This window comes from Littorina saxatilis, linkage group LG11 (genome assembly GCF_037325665.1).
Source record: "Littorina saxatilis isolate snail1 linkage group LG11, US_GU_Lsax_2.0, whole genome shotgun sequence".
Lineage (NCBI taxonomy): Eukaryota > Metazoa > Mollusca > Gastropoda > Littorinimorpha > Littorinidae > Littorina > Littorina saxatilis.
The window spans coordinates 14,910,501-14,928,035 of NC_090255.1; the positions used below are offsets into that span (position 1 = coordinate 14,910,501).

At 44.3% G+C, this 17,535-nt stretch overlaps 1 protein-coding gene and 1 long non-coding RNA gene across 2 annotated transcripts in view; both read left to right on the forward strand.

Moving 5' to 3' along the window:
• LOC138979834 (E3 ubiquitin-protein ligase UBR5-like) overlaps positions 1-17,535 on the forward strand; it is a gene marked incomplete in the record, with an annotated part of 271,386 nt that overhangs the window by 65,827 nt on the left and 188,024 nt on the right. Inside the window, 1 exon segment of the mRNA XM_070352585.1 lies at positions 15,147-15,258. Within this exon segment, the coding sequence (XP_070208686.1) occupies positions 15,147-15,258 (112 nt within the window).
• On the forward strand, positions 7,024-11,587 carry LOC138979841 (uncharacterized). The gene is made up of 2 exons (XR_011460149.1): positions 7,024-7,920; positions 11,429-11,587. It is a non-coding gene; the product is annotated as an uncharacterized lncRNA (long non-coding RNA).

Below are 17,535 nucleotides of genomic sequence, written 5' to 3' on the forward strand. Positions count from 1 at the left end.
ATCAGCACATCTGTTGCTTGTAAAATAATTGCTATGTTATATCGATCGTAAAACAATGTTTCAACATGCTTCCACAAATGGTGAATTTTACTGCAATAGAAAAAGAAATGTTCAATATAATCAACTTGTTCAATACAATATGGACATTTATCATTATTTGCGAGTCCCATTTTTAAGAGAAGAATATTGGTTGGGTATATATTTTGTAATATCTTCCACTGTAATTCTTTTAGTCTGGTTTCTGTTGTTGTCTCTTTTGCATTAAGCCAAACTTTTTCTTCAATATTAATACCAAGTTTGTTCAGCCAAAATCGAACACAGCAGGGTGGACTATATTTCATATCTGTCATAAAATTTCGAAAATCTCTAGCTTTTAACATCACTTTATCATTAAAATACAATTTCGAAAATTCTTCAGTAACAGCATATACATAATCCGTATTGTTCTTTAAAGGCACAGTGCAGCTCACAGCCTTCGTTTTGCGTTTTTGTTGCAGCTGAGTGCATTTACAGTTCAAAAATCCTCCTATGGTAGTAAAACAAACCCAAAACTACCCAACGACGACATCTGTGAAGCTCGACAGTTTCTTGTTCACGCGAGTGCATAAATTAACCTAGTTACAGACCTGTTTACCCTTACGATTTTGGCGTAATTTATTACGATTTTGTGCAAAAAATACGCCATTCCGCTATCCGTGTCAAGACTACGATTTTCATAAATAAAAAAAAAGTATTTTTTTTTTAAATTTTTATTAATTCAAATGTTTGGCATTGTTTTATTCAATGGCAAAATGGGGTGAAAAAGCACAGGACTGACCAGGGATCATGTCTGTCTGATGAGACGCTGGAGAGCCTTCTAGTGGTGAAGTCTCGCCCTCACTCATTCGGCAAGCGCAAGTACAGTAGAGAAGCGCTTGACACACTGAAAAAGGCCTACTACGAGCAAAAGAAAAAGAATCAGTGATGCATGTGCTTTTGATGTGATCTTCTTTGAAATTATGATGACTACAAAAACTGACTGATGTGTTTTGTTTGTGAATGATGGATATATGTGCATGATTGCGTTTCGCAGTCACAGTTGTATTGTGCGTTGTAATTGGCGATGAATGCTGGATGATTACTATTTTTGTGCCAGGATTACTATTTTTGGGGCTGAGCGTTACTCCAAAACACTTATGGGGGTAAACAGGTCTGTAGTTATTACGTGGTGTTTGGTCGGAGTTCGATTCAACTGAGTGATTCCGGCCTCCATTTTGTTTTACACAAACTCATGATGACGTCTGACATAGTTTGCTAGTGACGTGTCTTTTTGTGCATGATGTGGTGATCTACCTGATCTAAATTTAGATAAAAAAATAGGCCAAGACCAGCCGTGTCCGAGTACGAAATTAATTCGTAAAAAAAATCGCAGTTCTTGACTCCTTGGGTGCAAGTCAATGAAACTTGGTAGTTCTTCTAACGGATAGCTGCCTGAGGTATGACTAAAAGCCCCAGGGGCTCCGCGCGCCTGGATTTGACAAGTTCAGTACCTTTACGGAAATATAATCTAGGAATCCAAGTCCATGTACTATTGTTATTCATATTCGAAAGCTGAGCAAGCCCAGACGCACAGAATAGATTCTTGCAATATTTGCATATCAATCATTTGAATTCCTCCTGTTCCTATTCCACTGCACATAACACTTCTCTTCGCTTTCTCAAACGCTTTCTTATTACAATTAATTTTCCTCCAAAGAAAACAAAACAATAACGTATTAATTTCTTTCAACACAGGTTCAGGGATGCATATTGCCTGCATAACATAAACAAACTGAGAAATCAAAAAACTTTTTATTACGCACATTTTACCAAATATGCCAAGATTCCGTTTTTCCCAGTTTAAAATCACCTGTTTAATACTCTTAATTCGTTGTGTCCAGTTTTCATCCACGAGGGAGGCACTGGATGTATTGCAAAAATATATTCCCAAAATCTTCATTTGTTTAACCCATCTTAATCCGTATCCTCCCTCGTTGCTATTCCGTTTTGATCCAATCCACATTGCTTCTGATTTTACCGGATATGATTGTAAACTCGTCTAATATCCCCAAAACAACTTTAATGTCATCTTTATCATGCAAAAACATGGTAACATCATCGGCATACAGAGACCGGCACGGTTGGCCTAGTGGTAAGGCGTCCGCCCCGTGATCGGGAGGTCGTGGGTTCGAACCCCGGCCGGGTCATACCTAAGACTTTAAAATTGGCAATCTAGTGGCTGCTCCGCCTGGCGTCTGGCATTATGGGGTTAGTGCTAGGACTGGTTGGTCCGGTGTCAGAATAATGTGACTGGGTGAGACATATGAAGCCTGTGCTGCGACTTCTGTCTTGTGTGTGGCGCACGTTATATGTCAAAGCAGCACCGCCCTGATATGGCCCTTCGTGGTCGGCTGGGCGTTTAGCAAACAAACAAACAAATCGGCATACAGAAGTGCCTTCAAAATCTTTTTAAACCTATGCAATTCTTCTAAATCGTCAGTTTCAATTTCCAAACCTTTTACTTCAGAACCTTTTCGATATCGGGTTGCAAGCAGCTCAATTCCAATAACAAAAGCTAGTGGTGAGAAAGGACAACCTTGTCGCACCCCACAGCTGACTTCAAAATCACTTGAGAGCCAACCGTTGTATCCAATGCAGCTTCTTGTGCTACTGAACAATACTTCTACCCAACTTAAAAAATCTGTTCCAAATCCGTATCTCTTAAAGGCATACAGTAGAACTCCCCCTTAGCGACCCCCCTGTTTACGACCACCCCCTTTTTACGACCGATTTTGCTACCACGGATGCATTCTACTATATAATGAACCCCCAGTGAACGACTCACCCCAAAACGCGACTTACGACCGAGCTTTTGGGGATGAATTACGACTTTCGCGCATTTGTAGTCGAGCAGACGAAAACAATACATGGCGGTTCTTGCTCCTCGAACTATCGCGAGACGAAAAAAAAACTAAATCTTGCGCACGATAGAATCAGCGGCGACTTCCTTATGAATCGGGAAGACTCAAATCCTGTGTATCGTCAAGGATAATGACCCAAAACGCGACTTACGACCGAGCTTTTTGGGATAATTTACGACTTTTGCGCATATTTCAAGCAGACAAAAACACAACATGGCGGCTCTCGCTCCTCGAACTATGGCGAGAAGAAATAAAAACAAAATCTCGCGCGCGCGAGATCCTGATACATCTGGGTTTTTTCTGCACACTATCTTGTCACGACAACTGTCTTGTTGACAAACGAAGATTCGCGAAAGAAAAAGAAAAGCGCCGACTCTTGAGTAGAGAGCTAATAAAGTAATCGCTAATCGAGCGAAGTGGCAATCCGCGGCGACTTCCTTGGGAGTCGGGGAATACGAAAATCCTGTGTGTCGTCAAGGATAATGACTCGGTGTTATCTAGATAGTGAGAAGGATAGCGAAGCGAAAGTACGCAAAGAGAGCGAGCCTGTACGAAGACCTCAACGATCGTGGTCAAGTTTAGCGATGCAAGGCGACGAATCATTCATATGAGCGGAAAGATGATTCGGGAGAAAAGTCGTTATGCTTTCTATCCAGTTAGGACATTCGGATTTTACTGGTTGCGCCACAATGTCAAATGTGCTTCACTCAGCGGGGAGCGAGCATTACGCCATGAGTAAATTTTCTTTGAAATTTGAGTTCAAGTTGTTCTGCTGTAATGTGTTTGGGTGTGTGTGTGTGTGTGTGTGTGTGTGTGTGTGTTTTGATATGACAGTAAACTGCAACTGTGTGTTTGTGTGTAAACATGACAGTACATACACTGCAACCAAATTCATGACCGACCGGCCAAAAACTCAAACCCCCCTTTTAAGACCCCCCCTTTTTACGACCTAATTTTCAAGGTTTTTCCCAAGTCGTAAACAGGGGGTTCTACTGTATAACATAAACTCTTTCGATATGCTGTCAAATGCTTTTTTGAAATCCAAAGCAAGTACCAAACCAGGTTTTTCTTGTAATCTAAAATGTTCAATAACATCATCTATTGTTCTCAGCGTATGAGAGACGTTTCTACCTTTAATAAAACCAACTTGATCTTCATGTACTATGTTTTGAATAACTGGGCATAACCTATTTGCTAAACATTTAGCTAAAATCTTATAGTCTGTATTTGTGACGTTAAACGCCAAATAAATAAAGAAAAAAAGAAAGAAAGAAAGTATTTGTCAAAGAAATTGGTCTCCAGTTTGATAAACTGTGTTTTGATAAGTCTTTCCCTTTGTGGATCAGGGTAATAACCGTCGATGCTTGGGTGTAGGACAGACTTCCATTCTCAAATGATTTGTTAAATGAATCAACAATAACAATTCTTAACTTTGACCAAAAAAACTTAATAAATTCTGTGGTAAGGCCGTCCATGCCTGGTGAGGAACCATTTTTCATCAATTTAAGTGCCGATGATGCCTCTTCAACCGTTACATTTCCTTCACACTCTGCCTTCTCCTCATCACTTAACTGAGGAACATCGCAATCTTGCAAAAAGGATGTAATATTATTGTCTAAATTTTCATCAGGTATTTTTCGTGAATAAAGAGTTTGAAAATACTCTCTCTGAGCTTCCAGTATATCAAATTGATCTGTAATGACTTCACCATTCTCCAGTTCTAATCTTGGCATTAATTTTGAATGTGCACGTGATTTTTCTAAGTTAAGAAAATACTTTGTATTTGTTTCTCCTTCTTCGATCCATTTTACTCGTGATCTTGTCTGGGCACTGTGCAATTCTGTTTTTTCAATAAGTTCCAAATTCAATTTTAACTTTTCTTTTTTGAATAGCGTTTTTATCATCTGGGTTTTTGGCTAAATGTGATTCGCATACATTTAAATCATGTTGCAATTTTATCTTGTCTGTTCTCTTAATTACGGCATTTTTCTTGCTGTATTGCATAGAGATGTCCTTAATTTCCAGTTTCAGTAACTCCCATTTCAATCCTGCATGCTGTGTCGGGTGCTCAGAGAGAAAATTATTAATGGTCTGATTCATAATATCAACGTATGCCTGTTGTTTTAATAGAGAGTTGTTAAATTTCCAGTACCCTGGACCTCAGCATGTATCAGTACATTTTAATTGTAAATTCTAGTGTGACTTCTGTTGCGGCACCAGAGCCTTGATTAGTTCTCTGATTCCAGAAATACGCAGCCTTGTGCGGGAAGAAATGAAGCGTTCCACGCCGTCTTCCAGTGCTCCCCTCCCCACGGCCGTGGGGGACTCGCGTTCCTTGGTTGCTCTGAGAATTCCGTCGGCGACGTTCTCCAGAGGGGATCTCCCTCCGCTCCGGGCGTTCCCGGCCCTTCGAACCGGTCCGCTAGCGCTCGTGACGCTACAGGACTTTCCCTTTTGGGAGACGGTTCTCGTCATGACCAGCATACTCTGTCTCCCGCTTGCTGGAGTGCAGGTACGCACGTCTCTTCGGAGATACGGTCATCGCAGGGTCACTCCCTGCCAGGTATGTCGGACCCGTCTCTCGCCGTTGTTCAGCAGTTCACGGGAGTTTCGGGACAGAAGCAGCAGCCGTTTTCGGCAGCTGCACTTCCGGTTTTTACCGGAAGCATAGGTCCACCGGCTAGAGTACACATTGAGGTCTCGCCCAGTTCGGATCTAGCCTTTAGTCAGCAGTCGTTTACGGGCAACATTCGCTTCAGCATAGCGCTGCTGCGTCTGTCGCACTTCGGCTCTGCCCGGAAATTCTGTTCTTCTTCCTGACGCAGAACAGGGGAGTGCAGAACAAGGTCCACCGGCTCGAGCACCCGCCGCGGTCTCTTCTGGTTCGGATCTAGGACTGGTCTTCGGACATACTGGCTTCTGGCCGCAGTCTGTGTAGCAGTCGTTTCAGCCATTGGCTGCCTCGTCTGTCGCTCTTCCGGTTCCGACCGGAAATGTTGTTCCTCTCACTGACGGTTACGTACGTACGTCGGAGAGTTTGGGGCAATGGCTGGCCTACGGGCATCCAGGCTTTCAGCCTCAGCCTGTGCAATAGTCATCCCACCCGTCCGCGGTGTTGGCTTCTGCACTCTCTGTTCTTGTGGCTTCGGACTTCGACACTTCCTTCCGTCATCCTCATCCTAGACATGAGATGAGGCAGGACGATTTCCGTTTGGTTGGGTTTCCGTCTTCCGGTTACCCCGTTCACCCTTCTGCCACAAGCAACTATGTCTACGGCCTTTGTTCGTCTGTCGCCGCGTCTGACTCTGTCTTTCGTCAGTGAGCAGACGTGTTCTGGTTTTTCGTCCAAGCTTAATGTTGCACTTGAGTTGGCGGCAGAAGTAACATCCAGATATTTTTCCTGAGGGTTTGTCTTCGGAGGCTTCCGCTTCGGTCGCCCCGTTGGTAATGGATGACTTCCGGATTTCGAAGGAGGAGGACTCCTATTTCCGGTTGACGAGTTAGTACCTCTGTGGCTTACCACCTCTCTCAGGTTTTGGCCTAGCCCTCTCCTTCCGGCGTAGGGTTAGCTAATGTTCCGGTTCCTTTGCTGTTGGCTCGTAGCCCAGGACCTGAATCGGCAGCCGTATCTTTTGTTCCTTTCACTGACGATTACTGGTGTACTTTGGGGAGTTCGGAACAAGGGCTGGCCTACGGGCATCACGGCTTTCAGCCTCAGCCTGTGCAATAGTCGTCCTGCCTGTCCGCTGTGTTGACTAATGCACTCGCGGTTCCTGTGGCTTCGGATTTCGACTCTTCCTCTCTTCACCCTCAGTCTAGGCATGAGGTGAGACAGGACGACTTCCGTTCGGTCGGGTTTCCGTCATCTGGTTTCCTGATCACCCTTCTGCCACAGGCAACTATGACTACGGTCTTTGCCCGTCGGTCTCCGCGTCTGACTCTGTCGTTCAGCGTTCTTCAGACGCGTTCTGGTTTTTCGGCCAAACTCAGGGAGGCACTTGATTTGGCGGCGGAAGTAACTTCCAGATATTTCCTGAGAACACTTCGTCTTGGGAGGCTTCTGGCAGGTTGGCTTCCCGGTTTCCGGGTATGCTGATTAGCCTTTCTTTGTTTTCTGTTTTGGCTTTTGATACGCAGTCAATTGCCTACAAGCAGACTGACCTACGGGCACTACGGCTTTCAGCCATTTTTGACTCACATGCGAAGCAAAAGTGAGTTTATGTACTCACCCGAGTCGTCCGTTCGTCCGTCCGTCCATCCCGGCGTCCGTCCGTCCGGAAAACTTTACGTTGGATATTTCTTGGACACTATTCAGTCTATCAGTACCAAATTTGGCAAGATGGTGTATGATGACAAGGCCCCAAAAAACATACATAGCATCTTGACCTTGCTTCAAGGTCAAGGTCGCAGGGGCCATAAATGTTGTCTAAAAAAGTTATTTTTCACATTTTTCACATTTTCTCTGAAGTTTTTGAGATTTAATACCTCACCTATATATGATATATAGGGCAAAGTAAGCCCCATCTTTTGATACCAGTTTGGTTTACCTTGCTTCAAGGTCAAGGTCACAGGAGCTCTTCAAAGTTGGATTGTATACATATTTTGAAGTGACCTTGACCCTGAACTATGGAAGATAACTGTTTCAAACTTAAAAATTATGTGGGGCACATGTTATGCTTTCATCATGAGACACATTTGGTCACATATGATCAAGGTCAAGGTCACTTTGACCCTTATGAAATGTGACCAAAATAAGGTAGTGAACCACTAAAAGTGACCATATCTCATGGTAGAAAGAGCCAATAAGCACCATTGTACTTCCTATGTCTTGAATTAACAGCTTTGTGTTGCATGACCTTGGATGACCTTGACCTTGGGTCAAGGTCACATGTATTTTGGTAGGAAAAATGTGTAAAGCAGTTCTTAGTGTATGATGTCATTGCTAGGTTTAGCTGAAGGTCAAGGTCATGTAAAGGTCAAGGTCAAGCATGTGAGTCGTATGGGCTTTGCCCTTCTTGTTGTTCATGTGTCACCAGTCACACCAGGCTTCGGCCACTGTGATTTTCGCACTTTCGGTTGCTGACGCACAACCGGAAGTCGCTGCTTCCTCGTATTGTCTCACTCTGCTTACGCAGGGACTGGTAGAGGATTCTTCTGTCGGGTGGTTCTGGTTTCCAGTTCCTCCGACCTTCTCCTTTTATCAGGAAACAATGTTTTTTGGGCAATTTTTTGTCCCATGATTTGTCGTTTCCTGCCGCTACACAGGATTACTACGAATCTGATCAGCATTCGACTTAGGTTGGAAAGCAGATAAACAGACTCTCAAATCCAAGTAGCAAGAAGGTCATTCACGACAGCTGTCGGCCAATGGGTGTACCTTCTTTATGTCCTCACAAGGAATTTGCTCGGATTTTTTTTTAATTTCTTCCGCCTTGACAAGAAGTATTTAAAGTCAGTCTGAGGCCAACAGGACTGCCGGTTTACGGCACTCTTGTCAAACATACTCGACGGGCAACGACGTTCAAGATCACAGCCATGTTCATTCATTGGCGTTTTCTGTCACAACCCATGAGTACACAGAGTCCGTGTTTTTGTTAGACACGGACTCTAACGCAGAAAGGCAGTACTGTGTCACACTCTTGGACATGCTTGGGTAAGCATTCGAAGCAGGTCATGCACCAGCAGTAGCCTACTTTTGGCTAACCAATTTGGAACAGGCTGTGTTTCACAGCCTCGGTTCATAGGAGGGTGAGAGTTCCTTAAGGTTCGAGCAACTTCAGGAACGCTTATGCTCTATCATGAGCTTTTTCCCTCCGAGAAGGACTCTGGTATCATGTACTCAGGCGTTACTCTCGCTTATAGTGAGGAGATCGGTCGCGCCTCTCTAGAGCTGGCTTCCATCTCCTTGGCCCTTTCGGGCCTCACACCATTCCAAGGTTTCTCATACTTTGGCATGATTTTCTTACGGTCACCTGGAGAGTTCGTCCTACTCAGGGCTGAGTGGACAACTTTAGGCACTGATCGTTCCATGTTTGGCACTACAGTCAAACCTGTCTCTAAAGGACACCCTTGGGGTATGGTAATGGTGTCCCTATTAGACAGGTGTCCTTTCTTCACAGGTGGAGGGGCCGGGGCAATATTTTACAAAGAGCACTGAAAATAGAGAGAGAGAGAGAGAGAGAGAGAGAGAGAGAGAGAGAGAGAGAGAGAGAGAGAGAGAGAGAGAGAGAGAGAGAGAGAATTGAGCTATTGAATACATATGGGCCAACAGCCCCTTTCAATGGATTGAACATGAGACTCACTGAAAATGTGAGTAAACAAATGATACATGTAGCAAAGAAGAAGAAGAAGAACAACAACAACAACAACATCCCCTCCCCCCACCTTCCACCTACCCCGTTCCCTACACACACTGTGCATTCAAACTTACGCAAGTCGGACGTCACAAAGCTAAAAATAGCTGACTCTTCATCGGTCGTTCAACGGGAAATTCCGCAGTGTGTCTCGACCAAATTGGGTCAGCTCTTGTTTCATTCAGTTTTTCTAGTCTCAGCATAAATGCATGGAACAGAAATTTAGCTGTGTTAACTATTATTTCCTTCGAACGATTGCTTACAAAGAGAGAGAGATCGAGAGCGGAAAAGCGAAAGTGAGCGAAAGTGAGCGAAGCGAATGTGCGTGAGCGAAAGTGAGTCTCCATCTAAACAAGCCACTGATTGGTCAGAAAAGGGACAGGACAACCAATCAACAACCATTTGTGCTACGGCTGCCGAGCACTGACCTGAATAACAGTCAAGTTTTCGAAGTTGCGTTTTCATGTACGTAGTGTCCGTTTGTGACAGTGTTTTCACTTCCTACGGTCCAAAAAATCGTGTCCGCGTCCGTAAGTGGCAGGTGTTCGTCCGTTAAAGGTTAGTTATTGTTGAAATCGTGTTCGTTCCATAATAAAGTGTCTGTATGTAGCAGGTGGCTGTTACAACAAAGGTCCGCTAGACTCAGGTTTTACTGTACAGCAAACGCCCATTAGGACGCTTGCTTCCATCCTAGGTCAATTGGAATTCATAGCTACTTGCTAGTGCAAATTACGATAAAACCTTTCTCGCCAGCGCTTAAGCCGCTTTGGGATTCACCCGCTCAAGACCGAATAAAGTCTTTTACAATTCAGAGCTGGTTTCAACACATGACAAGTCAGTGGTTGGAACCTAACTGGATAACGCAGGGCATTGGTCTTGGCCGACTACGGAAGTTAAGCAACTTCGAGCTCGGTTAGTACTAGGATGGGTGACCGCTTGGAAACACCTAGTGCAGCGGTTTCCGATACGCACTTAACCAGCCGGTTATGTATCGTGTGCAACATTCAGGGCGCCCTCTTTCGCGGCGCCCTTACGAGAGCCGCAGTGTTAAGTTTTGCTCCTGTTTAGCGCGGTCACCACGCTTGGCAGCTATTTTCTGATTAGCGCATCTCGGTCCATCTTTGATGAGAGGATGCGTATTCGCCGAAACTGCAAGTTATTTCCTTTGGTTTCGGTTTTAAGACATTTTCTATGACTCTTCTATGCAAGGAGTCTCAAAAATGCCAGAATTAGTTTCGACATTTTGTCATGGCTCTAGCCAATGAACAAAGGACAAGTCTTCTTGTCCCTGGTTCATTACGAACAATTAGCGTCTACCTCATGGAGACTACGGTACTGCGGCTTTTCAAGCTTATCCTTCAGTGCTTCACTTCCCGGAGGGTGTTACACTCATGGTCAGTTGGAACTCTCTTTGTTCGATCCAAAAGGGAGACGCACAGGTTTTTGACTCACATGCGAAGCAAAAGTGAGTCTATGTACTCACCCGAGTCGTCCGTCCGTCCGTCCGTCCGTCCGGACGTCCATCCGGAAAACTTTAACGTTGGATATTTCTTGGACACTATTCAGTCTATCAGTACCAAATTTGGCAAGATGGTGTATGATGACAAGGCCCCAAAAAACATACATAGCATCTTGACCTTGCTTCAAGGTCAAGGTCGCAGGGGCCATAAATGTTGCCTAAAAAACAGCTATTTTTCACATTTTCCCCGTTTTCTCTGAAGTTTTTGAGATTCAATACCTCACCTATATATGATATATAGGGCAAAGTAAGCCCCATCTTTTGATACCAGTTTGGTTTACCTTGCTTCAAGGTCAAGGTCACAGGAGCTCTTCAAAGTTGGATTGTATACATATTTTGAAGTGACCTTGACCCTGAACTATGGAAGATAACTGTTTCAAACTTAAAAATTATGTGGGGCACATGTTATGCTTTCATCATGAGACACATTTGGTCACATATGATCAAGGTCAAGGTCACTTTGACCCTTATGAAATGTGACCAAAATAAGGTAGTGAACCACTAAAAGTGACCATATCTCATGGTAGAAAGAGCCAATAAGCACCATTGTACTTCCTATGTCTTGAATTAACAGCTTTGTGTTGCATGACCTTGGATGACCTTGACCTTGGGTCAAGGTCACATGTATTTTGGTAGGAAAAATGTGTAAAGCAGTTCTTAGTGTATGATGTCATTGCTAGGTTTAGTTATTTGACCTTGACCCTGAAGGTCAAGGTCATGTAAAGGTCAAGGTCAAGCATGTGAGTCGTATGGGCTTTGCCCTTCTTGTTGTTAGTTTTCACTAATCTTTTGCTTTTGAAGACAGGTTTGTTGTATTCTGAACTTTCACAGCTCTCTTTTTAGAGTTAGGACTGTCTTCCTTGGTTAGCTGATTGCAAGAAGTTTTCACTTTTTCGTCAGTCATGAGCAAGACAGAGTCAGCTAGGTTGACGCTCTTTCCGGTTGTCCGGAAGACGTATCTCACGAAGCTTGAGGTCAATTTCAATCAGGTTTAACCAGCCAGTTATATGACAAGGATTTTTTTTTATCTAAGTTGTCCTTCTCCAGGTGGTTTTTACCATCTTTAGGCAAATCTATGAGTGGTTACAAACAAGGGGGGGGGGGGGGGGGGGGGAGTGCACGATTCTAGAACTTGGGCATCGTCTTTAGCAGTCCTCAGTGCAGGAGGATGCTATGATGTTCTACGAACAGCTTTTTTGAAGGCAGTTTATGTTTCATCAATTTTGAGAAACGTCGTCAGGACTAGACAGGACATTCCCCTTTCTACGCCCGGCTTGTAGCCTTTTCAGAGTCTATTTATAGTTTCCCACTGCCTTGTTGAAGCTATCTGCTTATATGTGATTCGGAGTAAGAATATGTAATTTAATCGAAAATTTTAATAATAAATTTTCATTTGATTAATATACTTACCCGAATCACATAGTGAATTCCCTCCCACCAACCCCGCATTATAGTTTCTTGGTATTCTATTAATGTCGTATGAGTTCGACCACGTGCTCGGGAAGCGGTAGTGACGTCATACACACCAATGGGAGTTAACCCCCATGGTCTAGCGTCCTTAGCAACGCTTCCGTTTACACTTTTTTGTTGAGGGGTTGCTTTTCTTTAGACGGGTAGCGATTTTCAGACCTTAGCATCTCTGACTACGTCAATGCTTATATGTGATTCGGGTAAGTATATTAATCAAATAAAAATTTATTATTAAAATTTTCGATTTAGTGTCCGTTACTCATGTTTAACTGACTATAATTTGCTAGAAAGCAATGTGTACAAAGTCTTCAAGATAAGTAGATTTGCAATGCTATCAAGTGATGACTGACAGCTACCTGTAGATTTGGGTTTGACTAATTGGTGCTGAAAATGCACTCTTGTTGAATTTGAAGATAAAACCATATATTTTCAATTATACTAAAATGTCGAGATTGGGATGGTAAAAAGATACTCTTCCTCTGTTTATCTGTCTTCTAGTCACAGCTGTATTTATGCACTTGGTAATGAGTACCGTACTTTCCGGGTGACAAGGCGCTTCGTTATACAAGACGCACCCCCTTCTTTTTAAAAAAAATTGTAATCCCGTCACCCATTGGGCGCAGGGGGCCGATAGGGCGCACCAAAATTGAAAAAGTATACCGGTAACAAACCGTCGAAGAATGAAAATAAGCCGCACATCAAAGGCAGGTCCATTGTTTATAGACACGACCTTCTTCCAAGGGGTCAATGACCTAGTTTTTGCCATGAGAGGTGGTTCCCCTGTCATATCTGAGAGAGGAAACACTTCCTGCACCGGGGTCAGTGACCGAGTTTAACAGAGTGGAAATATGTGTGCTCTGTGTGTGCCGGGAGATCAAAGGCATTGTGATAGCTGGGTGGCCTTGTTTATAGACACGACCTTCTTCCCAGGGGTCAATGACCCAGTTTTTGCCATGAGAGGTGGTTCCCCTGTCATATCTGAGAGAGGTCAGTGACCGGTCAGTGACCGAGTTTAACAGAGTGGAAATATGTGTGTTCTGTGTGTGCGGCCAGATCAAAGGCAGGTCCATTGTGATAGCTGGGTGGCTTGAGAGCTCGAGGAAACTTGGCCAGGGCAGTACCTAGTAGCTGAAACATGCATTATCACAAGTTGTTTGACTGGTACTCAGGCGGTCTCTTTGATTTTTTTCGTATTTCATACACGGATTAGACCCTTCGTTATACAAGAGGCAGGGGTCGAACTCGAGGAAAAAAGTCGCGCCTTATGACCCGGAAAGTACGGTACAGCAGATTTGAAGAAACAGTCCTCGTTTTTGATTTCTTCAACTAGCACAGGGAAAAAAGCTGCTGTTTTTGTATTTACCATTCACTTTTACATCCGATACATTCAAAAGTTTCACGTTTTTCAGCAGTAATTTGGCTGCAGCATACCACAGCCAGGGGTGTACCTTAACTTTTTTGCTACCGGCCAGGGGGGCCGGTAAGTCAAAATTTGAACCGGCCCCCCAAAATTCCAACCAGCCGGGATTTCCAACCATATCATCGGCTCGTAGATCGCGCGTTGGCGGCGACAAACACACAAAAACCTACATTTATACAAACAATGCTCACATGCTTATTTTAAATGCCACAAACAAACAAAAGACATAAACAAACTTTGTATGTTTGGGGTGCTTTAATTATTCACTATGGTTCAATAACAAAGCAAACAGTAAAGTATCAATTCAATGAAGAAAACATTTTATGAAATCAACATTCACCCACTCACTGTCACTCAGTTAACCTCACTCTTAGTAGTCAAATGCACACCTTCATATATAGTCATACCATTAATCATTTTACATGCTAAGGGAAACGATCACACACAAGTCATCCCCTTTCTCAGTGTCACACAATCACACATTAACTTTCACTCTGTCTCGTAATTGCCAGTCTTAAAAAATTGCAGAATCTTTGGCACATCTAAATCTCTAAACACAAATTTACCTCATGGTATCACATTCTGATCACAAGTTCGACACACAGCACAATGCATCTCCTGTTTCGTGTCGTCGTACACGAGCCATACTCTTTCTTCGCCGGTATCTGTCCTCTTCCATCTTTCCTGCCATTTTCTCTGCCGTGTTTCGTTTTCATACTGTCTCTTTTGACCTCTTTTTTCATCGTCCGTTCTCTGTTTTTTTTGTTGCGGCGGGGGAGTGACAGTGTCAATACATCTCCACATGTTTCCAAGCGTGTGTACTGTACGACGTTTGAATGCGAGTGGGGAACTTCTGGAGGTAGTCGCGTTGGACGCGAGAAACATGGCGTCCAATATTATAGCAGACGAACCGCGCGAGATCTTTGTTCGCCGGCCGTTCCTAACGACTGCGTTCATCGAAATTTGAACCCACCAGGCGGGCAATTTCAGAGGAATTTCGAACCCGCCCGACGCGATTTGAACCCGCCGGGGGCGATCAGGCAACCGCCAAAATTCACTCCTGCCACAGCTGTGTTCTCGCTTTCCCAGGCTGTGGTATTTTTAGAAATAGGATCTGCGAGAGTGTTGTCAGCTACAAGTTCCAGGCTCGCAGCCTGTGGTTCCAGAGCTAACTAAATGTGCGGGCCGAAACAGGCGTGGGGACAAAAAAGTCACATGTACTGTCACCATGTAAAATGTTGTGACGCTCTGTTGTTTAGTTCTGACAAAGAGAAGTTTCATGTGACACTCCAAATTTTTTTTTTTGTAGTTTGTCGACCTCGAGTATGCATGACACCCCTCTGTACTTTCATTAGGGGTATTACTCTCACTGAAATTGAGCATACATTGCAAAGTGAACATTTATAAATGTTCATACATAAACATGAGATCTCCCTTGTGTGCAGCTTGTGAAAGGCGCCAGTGCTCCGAGGAACCCTGACTGTTTCCAGAGGGTTCCCAAAAAAGTGAATGTTGTTGAAAGCGGACAGGTGCTGGCTGTCTCTGTGGACTGCGACAGTTAGTATTCTTTGTTTTACTCTTTTTAAGTCATATTCAGGTTAAAAAAAAAAATCGCATATTGGTTTTGCGAACAGGAGTCATCAGCATTTCCCTTTTTTAGTTTAGTTTAACCCTCTTGCATTCGTATTGTTAAACAGTATTAATGCCCCCTAGTGTTCGCTTTTTTTTTTTAAAGCATTTTCGTGTAAAATTGTAACTCGCTTAATTGACATCATAGGACAACAAAACTTTGGGTGCACATGCATTTTTGGATGGACTTTGGTTTGCATGTGATGTATGTCTAATGTCTACTGTGCATGTTGTCACCAACTTTGTCAACAAAAGAGGTTATTAGCACATAAACATGCTATACTGTCCAAAACATGCCTCTGTTCGTTATAGTAGAAAAGCAGTGTCCTACCGGTCGTGTCACAAAGCCAAAAAATGTCCATAGAAAAACACGGAACTGATCGTCCCACACAGGTCTGAACAAGTGTACATTTCACAGTCGTTGTCACCAACATTACAAGGTCACAAACATTGTCACCCATGTTGTCACCATCGTTATCATAAGTTACTGCTTCTGCATCGTTCTGAGCATGATAATTATAAAAACACTACTGTTATTGGAGAGGCACCATGCAAAACGAAAATTCTCAATTTGTCGAAACTTTGCAGTCCTTCGATGTCACCTGTTCTCTGCTGTCACATTGGTGACAGATTTTGTACCTGCCCTCAGTTTTTACCAACTTACCTTGTTTTGTAGCTTCTGTTTGATGGTTCCCACACAGTGTTCTTCAAAACACAGCAAAAAACATGAAAAAACAGTTTCCAATTGCTTGGCGCATTGGGCAAAGAACGTTTAGTCCAACATTCTGTATGGAGGCTGTCGCAGTGAGCGCACATGTGGCAGTACTCCATGTTTGCTTCATGCAGCTTAACAACAATAAGTGTATTATTCAATACTTCACAATAAACTTACGAACAAACACACATTAAATTACATATTCCTACTCCGAATCACATGTAGCAGTTGACTCAGTCTAAAGTGCTAGGTCTGAAAAGGCTACCCGTCTAAGGGGAGCAACCCCAACTAAAAAAGTGTAAACGTAGCTATGGTAATGACGACGCACCCAGGGAGTTACCTCCCCTCCTGCGTACTACGTCACTACTGCTACTGACCACGTGACCCCTATCATTCGACACTTCAGCTTTCTAGGGAGCAGGTCGTGAATTTTTTGGCTCTGGTGGAAGTTCGCTGTTTGGTGTTTGCTTAGACACCCACCGGCACCCACACCCGTCTCTTCACCCGCTGCACTGGTAGTTGGTGAGCTCGTTCCTTTACTTGTATCGAACGTAATTTTCAGTTGCTACTTGAAATTTTCGGCCACGTGTTGGTCACGTATTTTGTGGTAGCCATTTTGGAATTTTGTGTCTCCATTTTGTTGTCAGCATGTCTGACGGAGACAAAAAGCGCGAGCGCGGCAAGGCTGATGTGAAAGGGAAAATTAAACCCAAGTCTTCCACTTCTGTCCCTAAGCCTATTTTGGTTGTTGTTTCTGACGCGGCTAACAATAATGTTATGACGGTCCCTATTTCTGCCCCGAATGACCAGCCGGTTGTGGGGCAGTCTAATCAACCTACGCGTACCGTTGTTTCTCGCTCGTCTTCTCTGCCGCTTGCAGATTCGACGTCGCTGGTTTCATCGTTGCTTTCTTCGCTGGTTCCCGAGCTTCGCACGTTGGTGAGAGAGGAGATGGTGCGTTCTCAGCCTTCGACTTCCGTTGTCCCGTCGATGGCTTCCTTTCCGCTTCCGGCTGTGACGCTGTCCTTGACCGAGGCGGTTGCTTCTGTGCCTTCTACCGCTGTGGTTGGCGACGCAAGTAAGTTGGGCTGGTCCGTAGGCCCTCGTGAGGCCGCTGGACGCTCCCTGCTGGGAAGCAGCCCTTTTCGGCGGGTTCACGACCCGCAAACCCCTGTTCGTTCTCACTTTGGCTTCACGGAAGACCATCGTGTCGATGAGCAATGGCGGCATTTGGTTCAGGCTTCGACGCTTCCGGCACTCGCCGGAAGCGTAGGTCCTCCGACGTACGCACCCGCTGGGGTCGTTTCCGGAGTCGACCAGCTTGTTCCGTCTGCTGCGCTTCCGGCACTCGCCGGAAGCATAGGTCCCCCGATGTACGCACCCGCTGGGGTCGTTTCCGGGGTTGACCGGACGTGGCCCTCTGGGCATTCGGCCTTCCGGCCGCCGTCCACAGTGTCTGCGCTTCCGCTTTTCGCGGTCGCGCCTGATAC